The sequence below is a fragment of the Lynx rufus genome, unplaced genomic scaffold (assembly GCF_022079265.1).
Source record: "Lynx rufus isolate CCGP_SWC_20201006 ecotype Redwood Valley unplaced genomic scaffold, mLynRuf1.p SCAF_16, whole genome shotgun sequence".
Classification (NCBI taxonomy): domain Eukaryota; kingdom Metazoa; phylum Chordata; class Mammalia; order Carnivora; family Felidae; genus Lynx; species Lynx rufus.
Window position 1 is genome coordinate 3,064,197 of NW_025814830.1, and position 14,043 is coordinate 3,078,239.

General features: G+C 56.4%; 1 protein-coding gene across 1 annotated transcript; it reads left to right on the plus strand.

The window, feature by feature from the left end:
* Positions 1-2,659: 2,659 nt before the first annotated feature.
* VSIG10L (V-set and immunoglobulin domain containing 10 like) lies at positions 2,660-9,666 on the plus strand. The gene is made up of 10 exons (XM_047079153.1): positions 2,660-2,699; positions 2,780-3,610; positions 4,044-4,337; positions 4,497-4,781; positions 5,699-5,953; positions 6,402-6,680; positions 6,912-7,208; positions 8,070-8,183; positions 8,400-8,554; positions 9,279-9,666. Exons 1-10 carry the CDS (start codon positions 2,660-2,662, stop codon positions 9,348-9,350), a joined length of 2,622 nt encoding a protein of 873 aa, XP_046935109.1. The 3' UTR covers positions 9,351-9,666.
* The last annotated feature ends 4,377 nt before the right edge of the window (positions 9,667-14,043 follow it).

The following is a 14,043-nucleotide window of genomic DNA, read 5'->3' on the forward strand; positions in this document are numbered from 1 at the left end:
CGTGCCCGCAGGAGGGGCAGAGAGGGAGGGAGAGAATCCCAAGCAGGCTCTGCGCTGTCAGCACGGAGCCCGACGCGGGGCTCAATCCCATGAACCGTGAGATCGTGACCTGAGCCGAAATCAAGAGTCAGATGCTCAACCGACTGAGCCCCCCCAGGCGCCCCCAGACTCAGTGATTTTAGATCCTCCCTCAGCTTTCCCGGCTGTGGGATCTTGAGTGAGTTACCTTGCATCTCTGAGTTCCGGTTTCCTCACCCGGCTGATCAAAATAGTAAGAGCTCAGTGTAGTGGTTGAGGGCTTGGGTCTGGATCCTGAGGCCCTGGCAAGTTCCTACTCTCCGAACGCCGATTTCCTCCTCCCTCGGGTGGCGTTAGTAATAATACCCGCGTTCTGGTTGGTTGATGTGGCATAACGAGACACCCCGAAACTCGCTGACTTAAACCACCGATCATTAGTTTGCCCATACATCTGAAAGCTGGGCAGGGCTTGGCAGGAGAGCTCGCCTCTCCTCCACGCGGCGTCAGCTGGGGTCTCAAATGGGGCCCGGGGATACATGTCCGAGGTGGCTCAGTCACCTGGCCTGCATGCTGGCTGGCTGGGGTTGTTGGCCTGAGCTGGCTGTTGACCAGGGGCCATGGTTCCTTCCCGTGGGCTGCTCGAGCTTCTTCACGGCTTGGTGGCTGGCTTCCAGGAGGGAGTGTTCTATGACCCGTGAGGTGGGTTATGCCCGTCTCTGGGCCTCCATGCAGACACTGGCACGGGGTCACTTCTGCTGTAGTCTCTTAATTAAATTTTTTTTTTTTTTCCACGGGGAGGGGACATAGACTCCGTAAGGGAGGAATTTGCTGGCATCTTTAAGTTACAGAACTTCCCCCATGAGGTTTTGAGGGAATTAATGTAGCACCTCCAGAACCACACCTAACGCACAGAAAATGCTCACTATGTATTATTACCCTTGTCCTTACCATCAGCATGGTGAGAACTCCCTGGGTGAGCTCAGGGGACTGAATGCTGAGCAGAGATCCTGAGCCCAGCATGGGGTGGTAGTTTTCTTTCTTTCTGTTTTCGTTGTGTGTTTTTTTATGTTATTTATTTATTTATTTATTTATTTATGTATTTATGTATTTATGTTTTTTTTTTTATTTTTGAGAGATGGAGCATGAGTGGGGGAGGGACAGAGAGGGAGACACAGAATCTGAAGCAGGCTCCAGGCTCTGAGCTGTCAGCACAGAGCCTGATGCAGGGCTCGAACCCACGAATTGTGAAACCATGACCTGAACCGAAGTTGGATACTTAACCGACTGAGCCACCCAGGTGCCCCATGGGGTGGTAGCTTTCTGAAGGAGTGAGCAGTCTGGCCACCCTGAGCCAAAGCCCAACTCCTCTCTCTGGCTGTGCAACCTCCTCCAGGTCCCTTGACCTCTCTGAGCCATAGTCTCCTAGCCTGTAACACGAGGATAATGACACCCAGCTCACAGGGTGTTTGGAAGTGTTTGGCCAGATGATGCCTGGGAAGCATTTCGCATGGTTCCTGGCACGGGAGAAGTGGTAATTATTATTATGATTCTTAATCAGGTGAGGCTGCAGGACAAGTCGTTGGGGGAGGGGGGCAGGGAGTGAGCAGAACATTCCAGGTAGAGAAGAGTGCCCACAAATCTGGGAGGGGAGAGATGGGGCATGAGAATGACAAGGTATTCAAAGAGTGAGAGGGTGGAGGGTGTGGCTGGAGTGGGTGGGTCTGGGCCACTCAGGGTCTGGAAGGGTCCTTGGATGTCTCCCGAGGGCACAGGGGAGCCGTGGGAGGGGCAGGGGCAGAAAGAGGGGCCATGTGAGGATCCAGGGACTGGCACTGGTGGAGATTTGGAGGCTGGAGGGAGGAGGCAGAGCGGATGGGGCCTGTGCTACGGTCTGGCCCGTGGGAACCCAGAGGAAAGGCTGTGACAGAGATTCAGGGGGCAGAGCAGGAGGGGATGGGGAGAGAGGAGGGAAGACGCCCCACAGCCTCTGGGTAGATGGTGCAACGGCACTTGAGATGGAGAGCCCGGGAAGGGGGTTGTGTTGGAGGGAAGACGCTGAGTTTGGGGGGATGCAGGGCACTTGAGGCCCTGGGGGGCACGGAGATGCAGCTATGGGTCTCTGGAGAGGGACTGGGTGGGAGGGAGCCAATTGAGACTTGGTTCTGAGGGCAGCAGGGAGCCATGGGAGGAGTTGGAGCAGAGCAGGAGCAGGGTCAAATGCAGGTGCTGCAGGCAGGACAGAGTGGACTCGGAGCCGGAAGCTGAGGAGGAGGAAGCCCGAACTGAGGCCAAGGCCATCAGAGGTGGGACTCTCTGAAGGGTCGCCTCACCCTCCTCCAAGAAGTCTTCCTGGCTGCCTTCCCCACGGGTTTGCTACCGCCACGTTTCCACTGGGACTCCTTTCTCGCCATCTTCACCTCGCATGTGGGGAGTGCAGAGTCAGACGGGACCAGCTGACGAGGACCAGTGGGGTGGGGGTGGCTGGCTCTGCCACTAGATTGGGGGTGGGGGCACCTCCCTCTGGGTCTGGCTTCCTTCCCCGCCCAGGAAGCTACCAGTCCTGTCGGACTTGTCGACCCGGGAGGCACAGGTGCAGGTCCTGGAGTCTCGCTGCAGTGTCCTCACAGGTGCGGCCAGCACCATGGACACCTCACGGGCTCTGCCGCTCTTCCTGCTCCTGGGTAAGTCCCCTGCGCAGCCCCTTCCCCACCAGTCCGCCCTCTTGGCAGCTCCCCAACGCCCTCCCCTCCTCTTCTTGCAGCCTCCGGAGCAGGGGTCGTCACCCACAGAGCCTCTTCTGGAGTTCAGCGACCCAATTTCTCCTTGGACTCCGAAAGCTCTTTCCGGGGCCCGGGTTCGAACGTCTCCTCCATCAACCCCCCCGGCTGGACATTTCCAGAGCGGTCTCCAGGTTCAAAAACCACTGCTGCTATCCCTCATTCCAAACGGTTTCCTGAGGCCTCAAATTTTAACGACGTGCCTAGGTCAAACGTTTCTGCTGAGGGCCAAAAGTTGAGCCCGGATCCTCCTACCTCCCCTGAGGTCCCTGGTTCCGAAGTATTTTCTGATATCTTGGGTTCTCAAGTTCCTGCCGAAAACTCAGAGCCGTCCTCGGTTAAGACCCCAGCTTCAAACATTTCTGCTCAGGCCCTGGAGACTGAAGTTGAGACCCCAGGTTCACGATTCTCCCCTAAGGATCAGGGTCTTAAAATATCTGCCCAGAAGCCCGAATCCCAAGTAACTGCAGTAGCCCACCCAGCGGAAAGCTTCCCCCAGCAGGTGGGGAGGCCTCTGTCGGTGCTGGTGGGGACCACCATCCAGCTCCCTCTGGTTCCAGTTCCCAGCCTTGGCCCTCCCGCGCCTCTGGTGGTCTGGCGCCGAGGCTCCAAGGTGCTGGCGGCTGGAGGCCTGGGGCCGGGGGCCCCCCTGATCAGCTTGGATCCTGCTCACCGGGACCGCTTGCGATTTGACCAGGCCCAGGGGGGCCTGGAACTTGCCTCTGCCCAGCTAGAGGATGCTGGGGTCTACACTGCTGAGGTCATTCGGGCTGGGGTCTCCCGGCAGATTCGGGAGTTCGTGGTGGGAGTATATGGTAAGTGGGCACTGAGGTCCAGAGTGCAGGCCGCAGGGTCTGCTCTGCCAGACCTTTGGGCAGATCACTGCTGTCTGACCTGTTTTCTCCCCTGAGGAAGGGGTTCCTGGACAGGGGAGAGAGGACTTCTAGGCTAGAGGGAGGAAGGATAATAGGGGCTGGGGGCCAAGACAGGGGTTCTTGGGAGAAGTTGGGCCTGGGGATCAAGACTCCTGGGGGCTTGGAATCACGGGTCTCTGGGAGAAGAGGGGGTGGGGGAAGGGAGGGCGGGGGGCGGGCTCTGGGGGACTTAGTGGGTCCCTGAGAAGGAGGAATCCCGGGCTTGGGGCCCTGAAGTCCTGGGTGTGAGGAGTGAAGGCCGGGGCCTGGAGTCCTGGATCTGGGGGGCGCGGGGGCCAGGGGCCGGGTCCTGAGCCCATTCCCCTTCTCCCAGAGCCCCTGCCCCAGCTGTCTGTGCAGCCCGAGGCCCCGGAGATAGAGGAGGGGGCGGCCGAACTCCGGCTGCGCTGCAGAGGGTGGGGGCCGGGTCGCGGGGAGCTGAGCTGGAGCCGGGACGGACGCACCCTGGAGGCAGCGGACCCTGAGGGAGCGGAGCCACCGCGGATCCGCACAGAGGGCGACCAGCTGCTCATCGGGCACCCTGTGCGCGGCGACCACGCCCGGTACACTTGTCGCGTCCGCAGCCCCTTCGGCCACGCGGAGGCTGCGGCCGACGTCAGTGTCTTCTGTGAGTCGGGGTATGCCTCCGGTCGGGGGCTAGGATCTGGGCGCTCGGGGTCCCGACTCCCTGGAGAGGAGGGGGTTGTTGGAGGTCCAGTCCTCGCGGGTCGTGGCGGAGTCCCGGGTGACCCCAACTCTCCCGGTTGCGACCCCTTCCCCCACCCAGACGGCCCGGATCCTCCGGTCATCAAGGTCTCCTCGGACCGCGACGCCACCCCCGCCCTCTATGTCACCAAGGGCAGTAACGTGACCCTGCGCTGCTCCGCCGCCTCGCGGCCGCCCGCCGACATCGCGTGGAGCCTGGCCGACCCGACGGAGGCCGCCGTGCCCGCCGGCCCGCGTCTCCTGCTGCCCGCGGTCGGGCCGGGCCACGCCGGCGCCTACGCCTGCCTCGCCGCGAACCGGCGCACAGGCCGCCGCCGCCGCTCTCTGCTCAACCTCACCGTGGCAGGTGAGCGGGCCCGGGCGGGACGGAGCGGGCTTCGCCGAGGGGGCGGGGCCGCAGCGGAGGGGCGGGGCCAGCAAGGGGGGGAGGAGACTCCCCGTAAAAGGGGCGGGGATGCCCGGGATAAGCGGCCGGGCCAACGAGGGCCGGCGGGACTTGCTCGACTGGGTGAGGAAGGTCACGAGAGGGGAGGGGGCCAGATTCCCGGGCCAGGAGCAATCTCAACCAATTAAGAGGAGGATCAGATGGTGAAGAGTGGAGGCCGGAAAGGGACGGAGTTTCAGTTGCTTGGGCCTGTTAAGTGGGATCAGCAAATAAATTACCTGAGGGCCCCTGCGTGGTTGAGTCAATGAGCTACCGACTCTTCATTTCAACTGACGTCATGATCTCACAGTTAGTGAGATCGAGCCCCACCTTGGGCTCGTGCTGACAGCGCAGAACCTGCTTGGGAGACTCTCCCTCTCTCTTTCCCCTACCTCCGCTCATGCTCTCTCTCTCAAAATAAATAAATATTTTTTAAAAATTACCTGGGGAAAGGGGAGGAGTCATAAGAGAAGGGGGCTGGGCCATTCTAGAAAGGGCCGAGTTATCTTAGAAGAGGTCGGGGGGGGAGGGGTGTCGCATCCGTAGGGGCATAGATGTCTGGTTGTTGGCTCCCAGTAACTTGGTGGAAGGGGGAGGACTAGAAAGGAAGGGGGGGGGTTATGTTTGCAAGGAAAGAAATCCGTGCAAAGATGTTTTTCTAGGAGAGAGGGGCTGTCAGTGGGGCTGCCGCTGCCCACTCAGCCCGGAAGTTTCTGGGAAAAGGGACGCCTAGGGGGCGGGTCCAGGTGAAGAGGGGTGGGCGTGAACGCGCGGAGATGAGGGGCTCGAGGGGCGAGGGGAGAGAGGCCGAGCCCCTGTTCTCTCCCTCTGCTCCACAGATCTGCCTCCGGGGTCCCCACAGTGCTCAGTGGAAGGCGGTCCGGGGGACCGCAGCCTCCGCTTCCGCTGCTCGTGGCCCGGCGGGGTCCCCGCGGCCTCCCTGCAGTTCCAGGGTCTCCCTGAAGGCGTCCGCGCAGGGCCGGCGCCCTCTGCGCTCCAGGCGGCTGTCCCCGCTCACCCCCGGCTCAGCGGCGTCCCCGTCACCTGCCTCGCTCGCCACCTGGTGACCACGCGCACCTGCACGGTTACCCCGGGTGAGAGCTGGTGGGGTTTCTTTCCTGTTTCCCGGGGAAGGGGTATACATTTTAGCTCCTTTAGGAAATGAGAAAGGCGGACTTCTAACTCCAGGAAAAGAGATTTCCTTTGTCTTCAAACCTACAGAAGCACCAATACCTCAAGCAGGGGAAGGGGCCACAGTTTCTTTCCTGGGCCCAGGAAGAGGGCTGACATCTTCCTATGTGTCCAGAGCAATAAATGGTTGAGAATAATATGAGTTCCTCAGTCCAGCACCTGGGCCATAGTATGTATCTAATAAGTCCTTGCTAAGGAGATCAGGTGATGATGGACTGAGACATGGGCAGTGCTTCCTCATTTGGCTAACGTGTTGGGGTTTCACAGCTCTTTGCTTCACCAAAGCGGGCAGGACTTGGTCTTTGACTCCAGGGTCAGGTCTGGACTCGGCCCGGTTTCTTCTACCTGCAGAGGCCCCTCGGGAGGTGCTGCTTCGTCCTGCAGTGGAGGAAACACGGTCGGGGGAGGCAGAGGTGGTACTGGAGGTCACTGGCTGTCCTCCACCATCCAGAGCATCTTGGGCCCGGGAAGGGCGGCCCGTGGCCCCAGGAGGAGGGGGTCGCCTGCGGCTCAGCCCAGATGGGCGCAAGCTCCTCGTTAGCAACTTCAGCCTGGATTGGGACCTGGGAAATTACTCCGTGTTGTGCAGTGGGGCGCTGGGTGCCGGGGGCAACCAGATCACCCTCATTGGTGAGTCCATTCCTTTCCCAGAACCCAGAAGTCCTCTGTTCCCTCAAACCCGGTCCCCAGCCCCTTCTCCATCAGATCCAAGAGTCCAAGCCCTCAGTCCCCTTCCTCTTGTAGGCCTAGAAGTCTGGATCTCCAGACCCTCTACCCCAGGACCTATGGGTCCAGGTCCACGGCCCCCTTCCCTCTCCCATCTAGGACCCACAAATCCAGCCCCCACCTTAATTCCCCCAGGACCTTCCATCTCCTCGTGGAGGCTGCAGAGAACCCGGGATGCAGCAGTGCTGACTTGGGATGTGGAACGCGGGGCCCTGATCAGTGGTTTTGAGGTCCAGGCACGAACAGAAGGCCCCAACCTGGGTAGAGCCACCACCTACAGGGACTGGATCACCCTGCTCACCCTGGAGCCTCAGGAGCGGTCAGCTGTGGTGCCCCTTCCTCATCGGAACCCTGAGACCTGGGCCTTCCGTATCCTGCCCACCCTGGGGGGCCAGCCAGGGACCCCATCACAAAGCCAAGTCTACCAGGCCCGTGAGTTGGGGCTGCTGGAGGCTTCTCCTGGGCTGCTACCCTCAGTCTGTTTCGTTTATCCCCCCTCTCTGCTCGTATCCATTTTCTGGGGCTCCTTTAACAAAGTACCGTGAACCGGGTGTCTTGGACCAATAGAAAGATACTCTCTCACAACTCGGCAGTCCTCCTTCTAATGGAAATGAGGGCCGTGCTCCCTCTGGGACTCTGGGTAGATGCTTTTCTGGCCTCTTCCAGCTTCTGATAATGGCCATTAGTCCTTGGATTGAATCCTTGGAGTTCCTTGGCTTGTAGCTGCAGCGCCCTGGTCTCTGCCTCCAGTTTTCCACAGCGTCAGCGTCCGCCTCCCTGTGCACACCTCTGTCTTCTTCTTGTAAGGACACTAGTCCGGTTGGGTTCGGGCCCATCCTCATGATCTCATCTTGACTTGATTGGTTGAATTGTGTCCCCCCCCAGAAAGCTATATTGACATCTTAACCCTCAGTACCTGTGAATGTGACCTTATCTGGAAATAAGAGTCTTTGCAGAAGATTGACTCTATATCTATGATAGCACATTATTTCTGTCATAGCACATTTAGTTTTTGTCATCGCATAACCCATAATTAGGATATTAATTTGTGCCTTCGTTTCTGATTTCCCTGAAAATGAATCCCCATGAGAGTAGGGATCTGGGTTTGCTCACCAATGGATCGTTACCAGTAGAGTGCCAGGCACACCACAGTTACTCAGTAAATGCACAATGAATCAAGAGTCTGGGGTCCCAGGTTCTTGGGTCCTAAAAAATCGTTGGAGCAGGGAGCTTAGGAAACTTGGCTCCAGCGCTGGTTCTTCCTGCTCCTAATTACCCTCTCTGGTCTTCCAGGCCCCACCCTGAGCCCAGGGGCCATTGCTGGCATCGTCCTGGGTTCCCTACTGGGCCTGGCGCTCCTGGCAGCGTTTCTCTACCTGTGCATCTGCTGCCTGTGCAGCTTTAGGGGTAAGTGAGGGGCCATCTGGGAGGGTCCTAGGAAGAGACCCGCTGGAGACCTGGCTGAACCAATCAGCGCAGTCACAGGTCATTCATCCCGCCTCCACCTCCATATCAGCCAATCAGTAAGGCTCCACCTCTCAGCCTCGCTTCCCTGCTCATTGGCTGGGTTGGTATGTTGGTACAGCCAATCGCGCGTGTTTATGTTTCTCCTCCTTTTTCCAGGAGACTCTCTGAAGAAAAAGAAGCACCCCCCCTCTTTGCCACCTGTGGTTCCCCCACTGGAAAAGAAGATGCAGAGTGTAACCCCAGTGCAGACGCCACTGCCTCTGCCCCTCAAAGTCCCGCTGGAGGACCCTAGCCCAAACAAGGCTCGCCAGGTGAGTGGTGCCCCAGTGTCCTTCTGGAATAGGGGTGGAACTTTTTATGGTTTTTGTTTGTTTGCTTTTGTATTTACAAAAAAAATTTTTTTAACGTTTATTCACTTTTTGAGAGAAAGAGAAAGACACAGAAACCGAAGCAAACTCCAGGCCCTGCGCTGTCAGCCCAGAGCCTGTCGCGGGGCTCAAACCCATGAACTGTGAGATCATGACCTGAGCCAAAGTCGGATGCTTAACCGACTGAGCCACCCGGTCTCCCCTTTTATGTTTTAATCAGGGAGAGGAGACGGTCTGAGTTATCTTCCTCCAGGTTTACTTGTTGGTTTACAAAATTAGTCAATTCCCCCTCCCCCCCCTTTTTTTTAATATATACAAACCGGACAGGAATTCCCACCCAATTTTTGTCATGTTAAGAGTGAAATTCCAGCTTACCTCCAAAGGAGAGAATACTCCTTTACTCTTCCATAAAAATTGGCAAAACTCCCGTTTTCTTTCTGTAGTGGGAGGGAATGTCTTCTTCCCTGAAAAAGCTGGGTTGTTGCATGTCTTGTCTCTCCCAAGGGTGGGTGAACATTTTTTTATTCTCCTTTTGCAAGTGGAGGGAACCCGGCTAATTTCTGAATAGCGTGAGCTAGTGCTAGAAAAGCGTGAGTCATGTCACATTCAGCATGTCACATTCAGGGTAACCTCTGAGGTTGTCTCCTTCCCTTCCTTTCTCTTCCAGGCCACTGGCCCCAGTCCAGTCATCTCTCTGGGTGGGGGCCCAAGGACTGTTCGGGCAGCCACACAGGTGTGACCTGCTTTGCACAGGATTTTTTGGGTAGGACTTCCTGGTAGGCAGGGCCATCCTGTCCTGCTGTGACTAAAGACTGGACCCTGAAAGTGGGACTTCCTGTCTCCTTCTCAGTGCAGAAGACTCCACTTGTATTTGCACAACCAAGCCGCTGTGGCTCCTGGGCTGGGAGAGACCCCCGCTGATCTACCACTGTGGTTTGCACACCCTCTAGGCAAGCGAGGGGCCTTCCTACGTCCACTTGCTTCTCCAGGCCACCCCCATGCAGCTCCCAGGGTCTTTGTCTTTTTTTGTTTTTTAATGTTTACTTTTGAGAGAGAGCGTGTGCGAGTGGGGGTGGGGTAGAGAGAGAAGGAGGCAGGGTCCCAAGCGGGCTCCACACCGACAGCAGAGACCCCAATGCAGGGCTCAAACTCATGAACCGTGAGATCGTGACCTGAGCTGAAGTCAGACACTTAACTGACTGAGCCCGCTAAGGCGTCCCCAGGGTCTTCATCTTAAAACAGCTCAGACTGGCTCCTTTTCTCTTTAAACCCTTCCGTGGCTGCCCTTTGCCCGTCAGAAATCTTCCTGAATCCTCACTGTGATTTTCAAAGCCTTATGGTTTGGCCTCTTGGCCTCTGACCACCCCCTCCTGCACTTTCACCCCTGCTACTTGATTAACACAAGGCTTTTTTTTCACCAGATGCTGGATTTGGCCTCCAGGGCTTTGCCCCAGAGGTTGCTCTGCTTGAAATACCACTTTTTGCCCTGGGCCGTCCACTTCAGTGATTTATAGGAAATATATATTTGGTCATTCAGATGACCAAAATATGTTTTGCAGATATATCTGGTCTTGATCCATGGTTTCTGAAAATGATTCAGAGCCGTAAAAGCAAAATACCCATTTCTTGCTATTAATGAAGGTGACTTTTGGATGCCCCCAAAGGCGGGGCTGGTTGCCTGGAAAGTCAAACCTGCAAATGGGGGATCTGGAACTTTCAGACCCATATCCGCCCCCCCCCCCCCCATCTCCAGGAAGGGGAAGGACTGGAGGTTGAATCAGCCAATGGCCAGTGACTTAGTCAATCATAATTATATAATGAAGCCTCCATGAAAACCCAAGGGAACAGTGCTTTGGTCCATTTTGGGAGAGCTTCCACTCTTGGTGAACCAGAGTGCTCCCACGTACCACTAAGCTGGACTCCAAGATCCACAGGGACAGAAGTTCCTTTGTTTGGGAGCTTGCCCTGTGTATCTCTTTGTCTGGCTGTTGATTCCTGTCCTTTATCATATCCTTTAATAAACTGATCCATGTAAATAACTGTTTCCCTGAGTTCTGTGAGCCACTCTAGCAAATTAACCAAATCTAAGGAAGAGGTCTTTGGAACTTCCAATGTGTAGCCAGTCGGTCAGGAGCACAGGTAGCAGTTTGGGGCTTGCAGCTGGTGTCTGAAGTGGGGTATGGAGGTGGTAATCTCGTAGAACTGCACCCTTCACCTGGAGAATCTGATGCTACCTCTGGATAGAGTGTCGGAATTGAGTTGGTGTCTGAGAATTGCTTGGTGTTGGGCTGCTAGAAAGAAGCCCATCAACCCAATCAAAGGAGGGATGTGGAGATTCAGAGCACAGTGAAGCGAGGCTTTAATTAACGTTCTTGCAAGAGGGAGTATCTGACTGACAGGCACACTTGGGGCAGTTACAGCAGACGATTTATCTCCTAGCACTCAAGTCCCTCCCCTGGTTCCTCATTGGCTGAGTACTACAGAGGTTACAGCCTGACCCGGAAGTTGCCAATGCCCACATAAGGCAAACAGTAGACTGATTGGAATAAATGTATATTCCCTGAGGTGATGCAGGACTTTCAGTCCCTCCTCCCTTTGTTCTTTGGTGCATGCCCATTGCATGCCCATTGCAAAGCCCGCAAAGCAGAGAGGGGAAGAACCAGGAAGTGAAGTGTCTAAGAGTTTGGGAGTCCATTGTGGTGGGGGGGGGGGAGGTGCGTACATATTTCCAATAGGTTGTAAATCTATTGTTAGTTAGACAGCACAGCTTTTATTTGGTATTTCTGAAAATGAATCATCTCCTTTACCTCTCACAGGGGGAACCCCCCAGTGTTGGGATCAGGTCCAGAAACCCTAAAAATGTAACCATTACAAGCTTAGGAGACCCTTCCCTAACCCATGACCCTAACCTGCCTTGACCCTGACCCTTCTGCTCCTCGAACATAAATACAGAAGTACTTGTTTAGCCTCTGACTCCGTCTCTAAACTGAGAACTTCAGGAAGGCAGAGACTGTGCGTGTCATTTTATCCCCAGCACTTAACACAGAGCCTGGCACATAGCAGGCAATCAATAAATACTGCACATGTTTCGGTGCCAGCAAAAGGCTGGGCTTGCAGCTGCTGTCCCCAATGATGTCTTTCTTTTTTAGCTGGGTTTCTCATTGGAAATTTAGGGAGTGCATCAATGAAGATTCCCTTGGCCGCAAGAAACAAAATAAATGGTGGCAAAATGGATGGTGGTTTCAGGCTAGCTCAGCAACTTAGTGACCCCATCAAGGACCTGAGCTCTCTACATCCTGCTCGGCCACCCCCAGTGGGTTGGCATATTGTCTTATGTAGCAAGATGGCTGCCACAGTGCCAGGCATCACCTCTTCACAACAACTGTATCTGAAGGCAAAAGGGAGGGAGCAAGGTTCCCTTCCCACACCCCTCCCCTCGACCAACCTCACTAGCGAGGAAAAAACTTTCCTGGAAGCCTACTGGCAAAGTCCCCTTGTTGACCCCAAACTAGCCACGTCACTGCAAGTGAGGCTGGGAAACCAAGTATCTCAGCCTGTGTCGTGGGAGGCGGGTCTGAGAGCAAAGAAGGAGGAAACAACCAAAGCAAGGGCAACCAGCATCTGTCTCAGGGAAGGAAAGGATGTGAGGTATTCTGGTTAAAGACTGGGGTGAAAGAGGCCTTTGGGAAATAGAGCTCTTAGATCTTTTTGGAAAGGTGAAGCCTGGGGTCCTGGGTACCTGGATCCTTGATATCATTTCTGTATCAGAGCTCTCATTTCCTTTTTAATCACTAGAGTGAGGAACCTAACACACGTTGGCTTCTACATACAGGGGGCTGTGTTGCTTATGTAAGTGAAAGTGGGCATCAGGTAAATTTTGATCCAGCTACTCAAACGATGGCATCGTGGACTCAGTTTCTTTAGCTCGCTCCCCCTCCCCCCGCCACTCTGTATTTCAGTGTTTGTATCATTCTCAGGCTCTACGTGCTATCTTCCCCACCACTGCTATCCCCACAGACCCAAGATCTTCCATGTAATGGAGAAAAGCAACTCATCTAGATACACCTCACACCACTGAGCTACATTATCCAGTGGAATAGCATCTTGTGAATCCATACAGCTCTGGAACTCATTAGCCGAGGGGCTGAAGCCAATCAAAATCTACCAAAGACAGAGAAGGCAGAAATGATGCTGGAGAGGCACCACCAATGACCACGACCCTTTGCCCTCCACTCACTCAAACCCTTAATGACACGGATACTTGCAGGCAGAGACTTTGGAAAAAGGCGTTTATTGGTGTGGTGGTCTCAACACTCCCCATGAATCGGAACACACGGCCCCCAGGGCCCCCCGCCCCCTCCCTTGCATCCCTCCCCCTCCCCTCCCCATCCCCTGGACCCTGGGAATGGAAGACAATGTGGGATGGGGCCCACGCCCCCGTCTGAGGTACAGTCACTGCCCCTTGCCCCCCTGCCCCTGCTCTGAGCTCCTCCCCCCACCAAGCTCTGGGTAGTGTGGTTTGGGGCGAGTGTTTATAGCGGGTCCCCCAGGAGTCGGAGCTGGAGACCTGACATCTTGGACTGGACTGGGGATGCCTGTGTGACGCCTCTCTCTCCCCCACTTTGTGTGATGTGTGCCAAGATCGTGTCTTCCCACCTCAGAGCTGGGGTTACAGCCTCTCAGCACGCCCTCCTGACAAGTTGCCCACCCTCGGGGGGAACACAGCCGGTCACCAGCTGCAGTGCAGCCGGAGCCGGGGGGCCTATTGCTGGCCACGGTCGCTGGTATGTGTGTGTGTGTGTCTATGTGAGTGTGTGTGAGGGCGGTCAGGGCAGCCTTTGGGAGAGAGGCCAGGGAGTGGGGGAGTGGGGGACCAGCAAGCCCACACCCGTGGGAAGCTGCGGGGGCACGGAGGGCAGCTGGTTGGCGCTGCGGGCGGCCAAGGGGAGTCGGGGGTCGGGGAGGGCGAAGCACTGAGACAGACAGGTGGCCACAGGCACCGGTCTGACAGTTGGATGGAAGCACCGATTGGCCCAGAGGGGGCCAGAAAGTCGGGGTGGGGGGCAGGGAAAGTGGGAAGGTCTCAGGCTGCCGAGCCAGCGATGGGGCCTCTGGCTACAGGCAGCTGGTGGTTGACAGCAACGAGGCCCCGGGCCTAGATGGAGATCGCTCACCTGCTCACAGAGGCTGAATGATAGCTTGACAGGCGAGCGGGACACCCCTCCCCACCCCCAACCTGCCCAGGAGACGCTCTTTTAACAGGGAGGGGAAGGGGTGGGGTGCGTGCATACACTGGGGAAGCAGGGGGCCTGGCAAACCTCCCCTCACAGCTCCAGCCGCGAAGCCCACATACCTACCTCCAGCCAGAGGAGAGAGGCGGCAGCACTGGGGGGCAGTGGGCATGGGGGTGTTAGGGGAGGGAAGATTGCTGA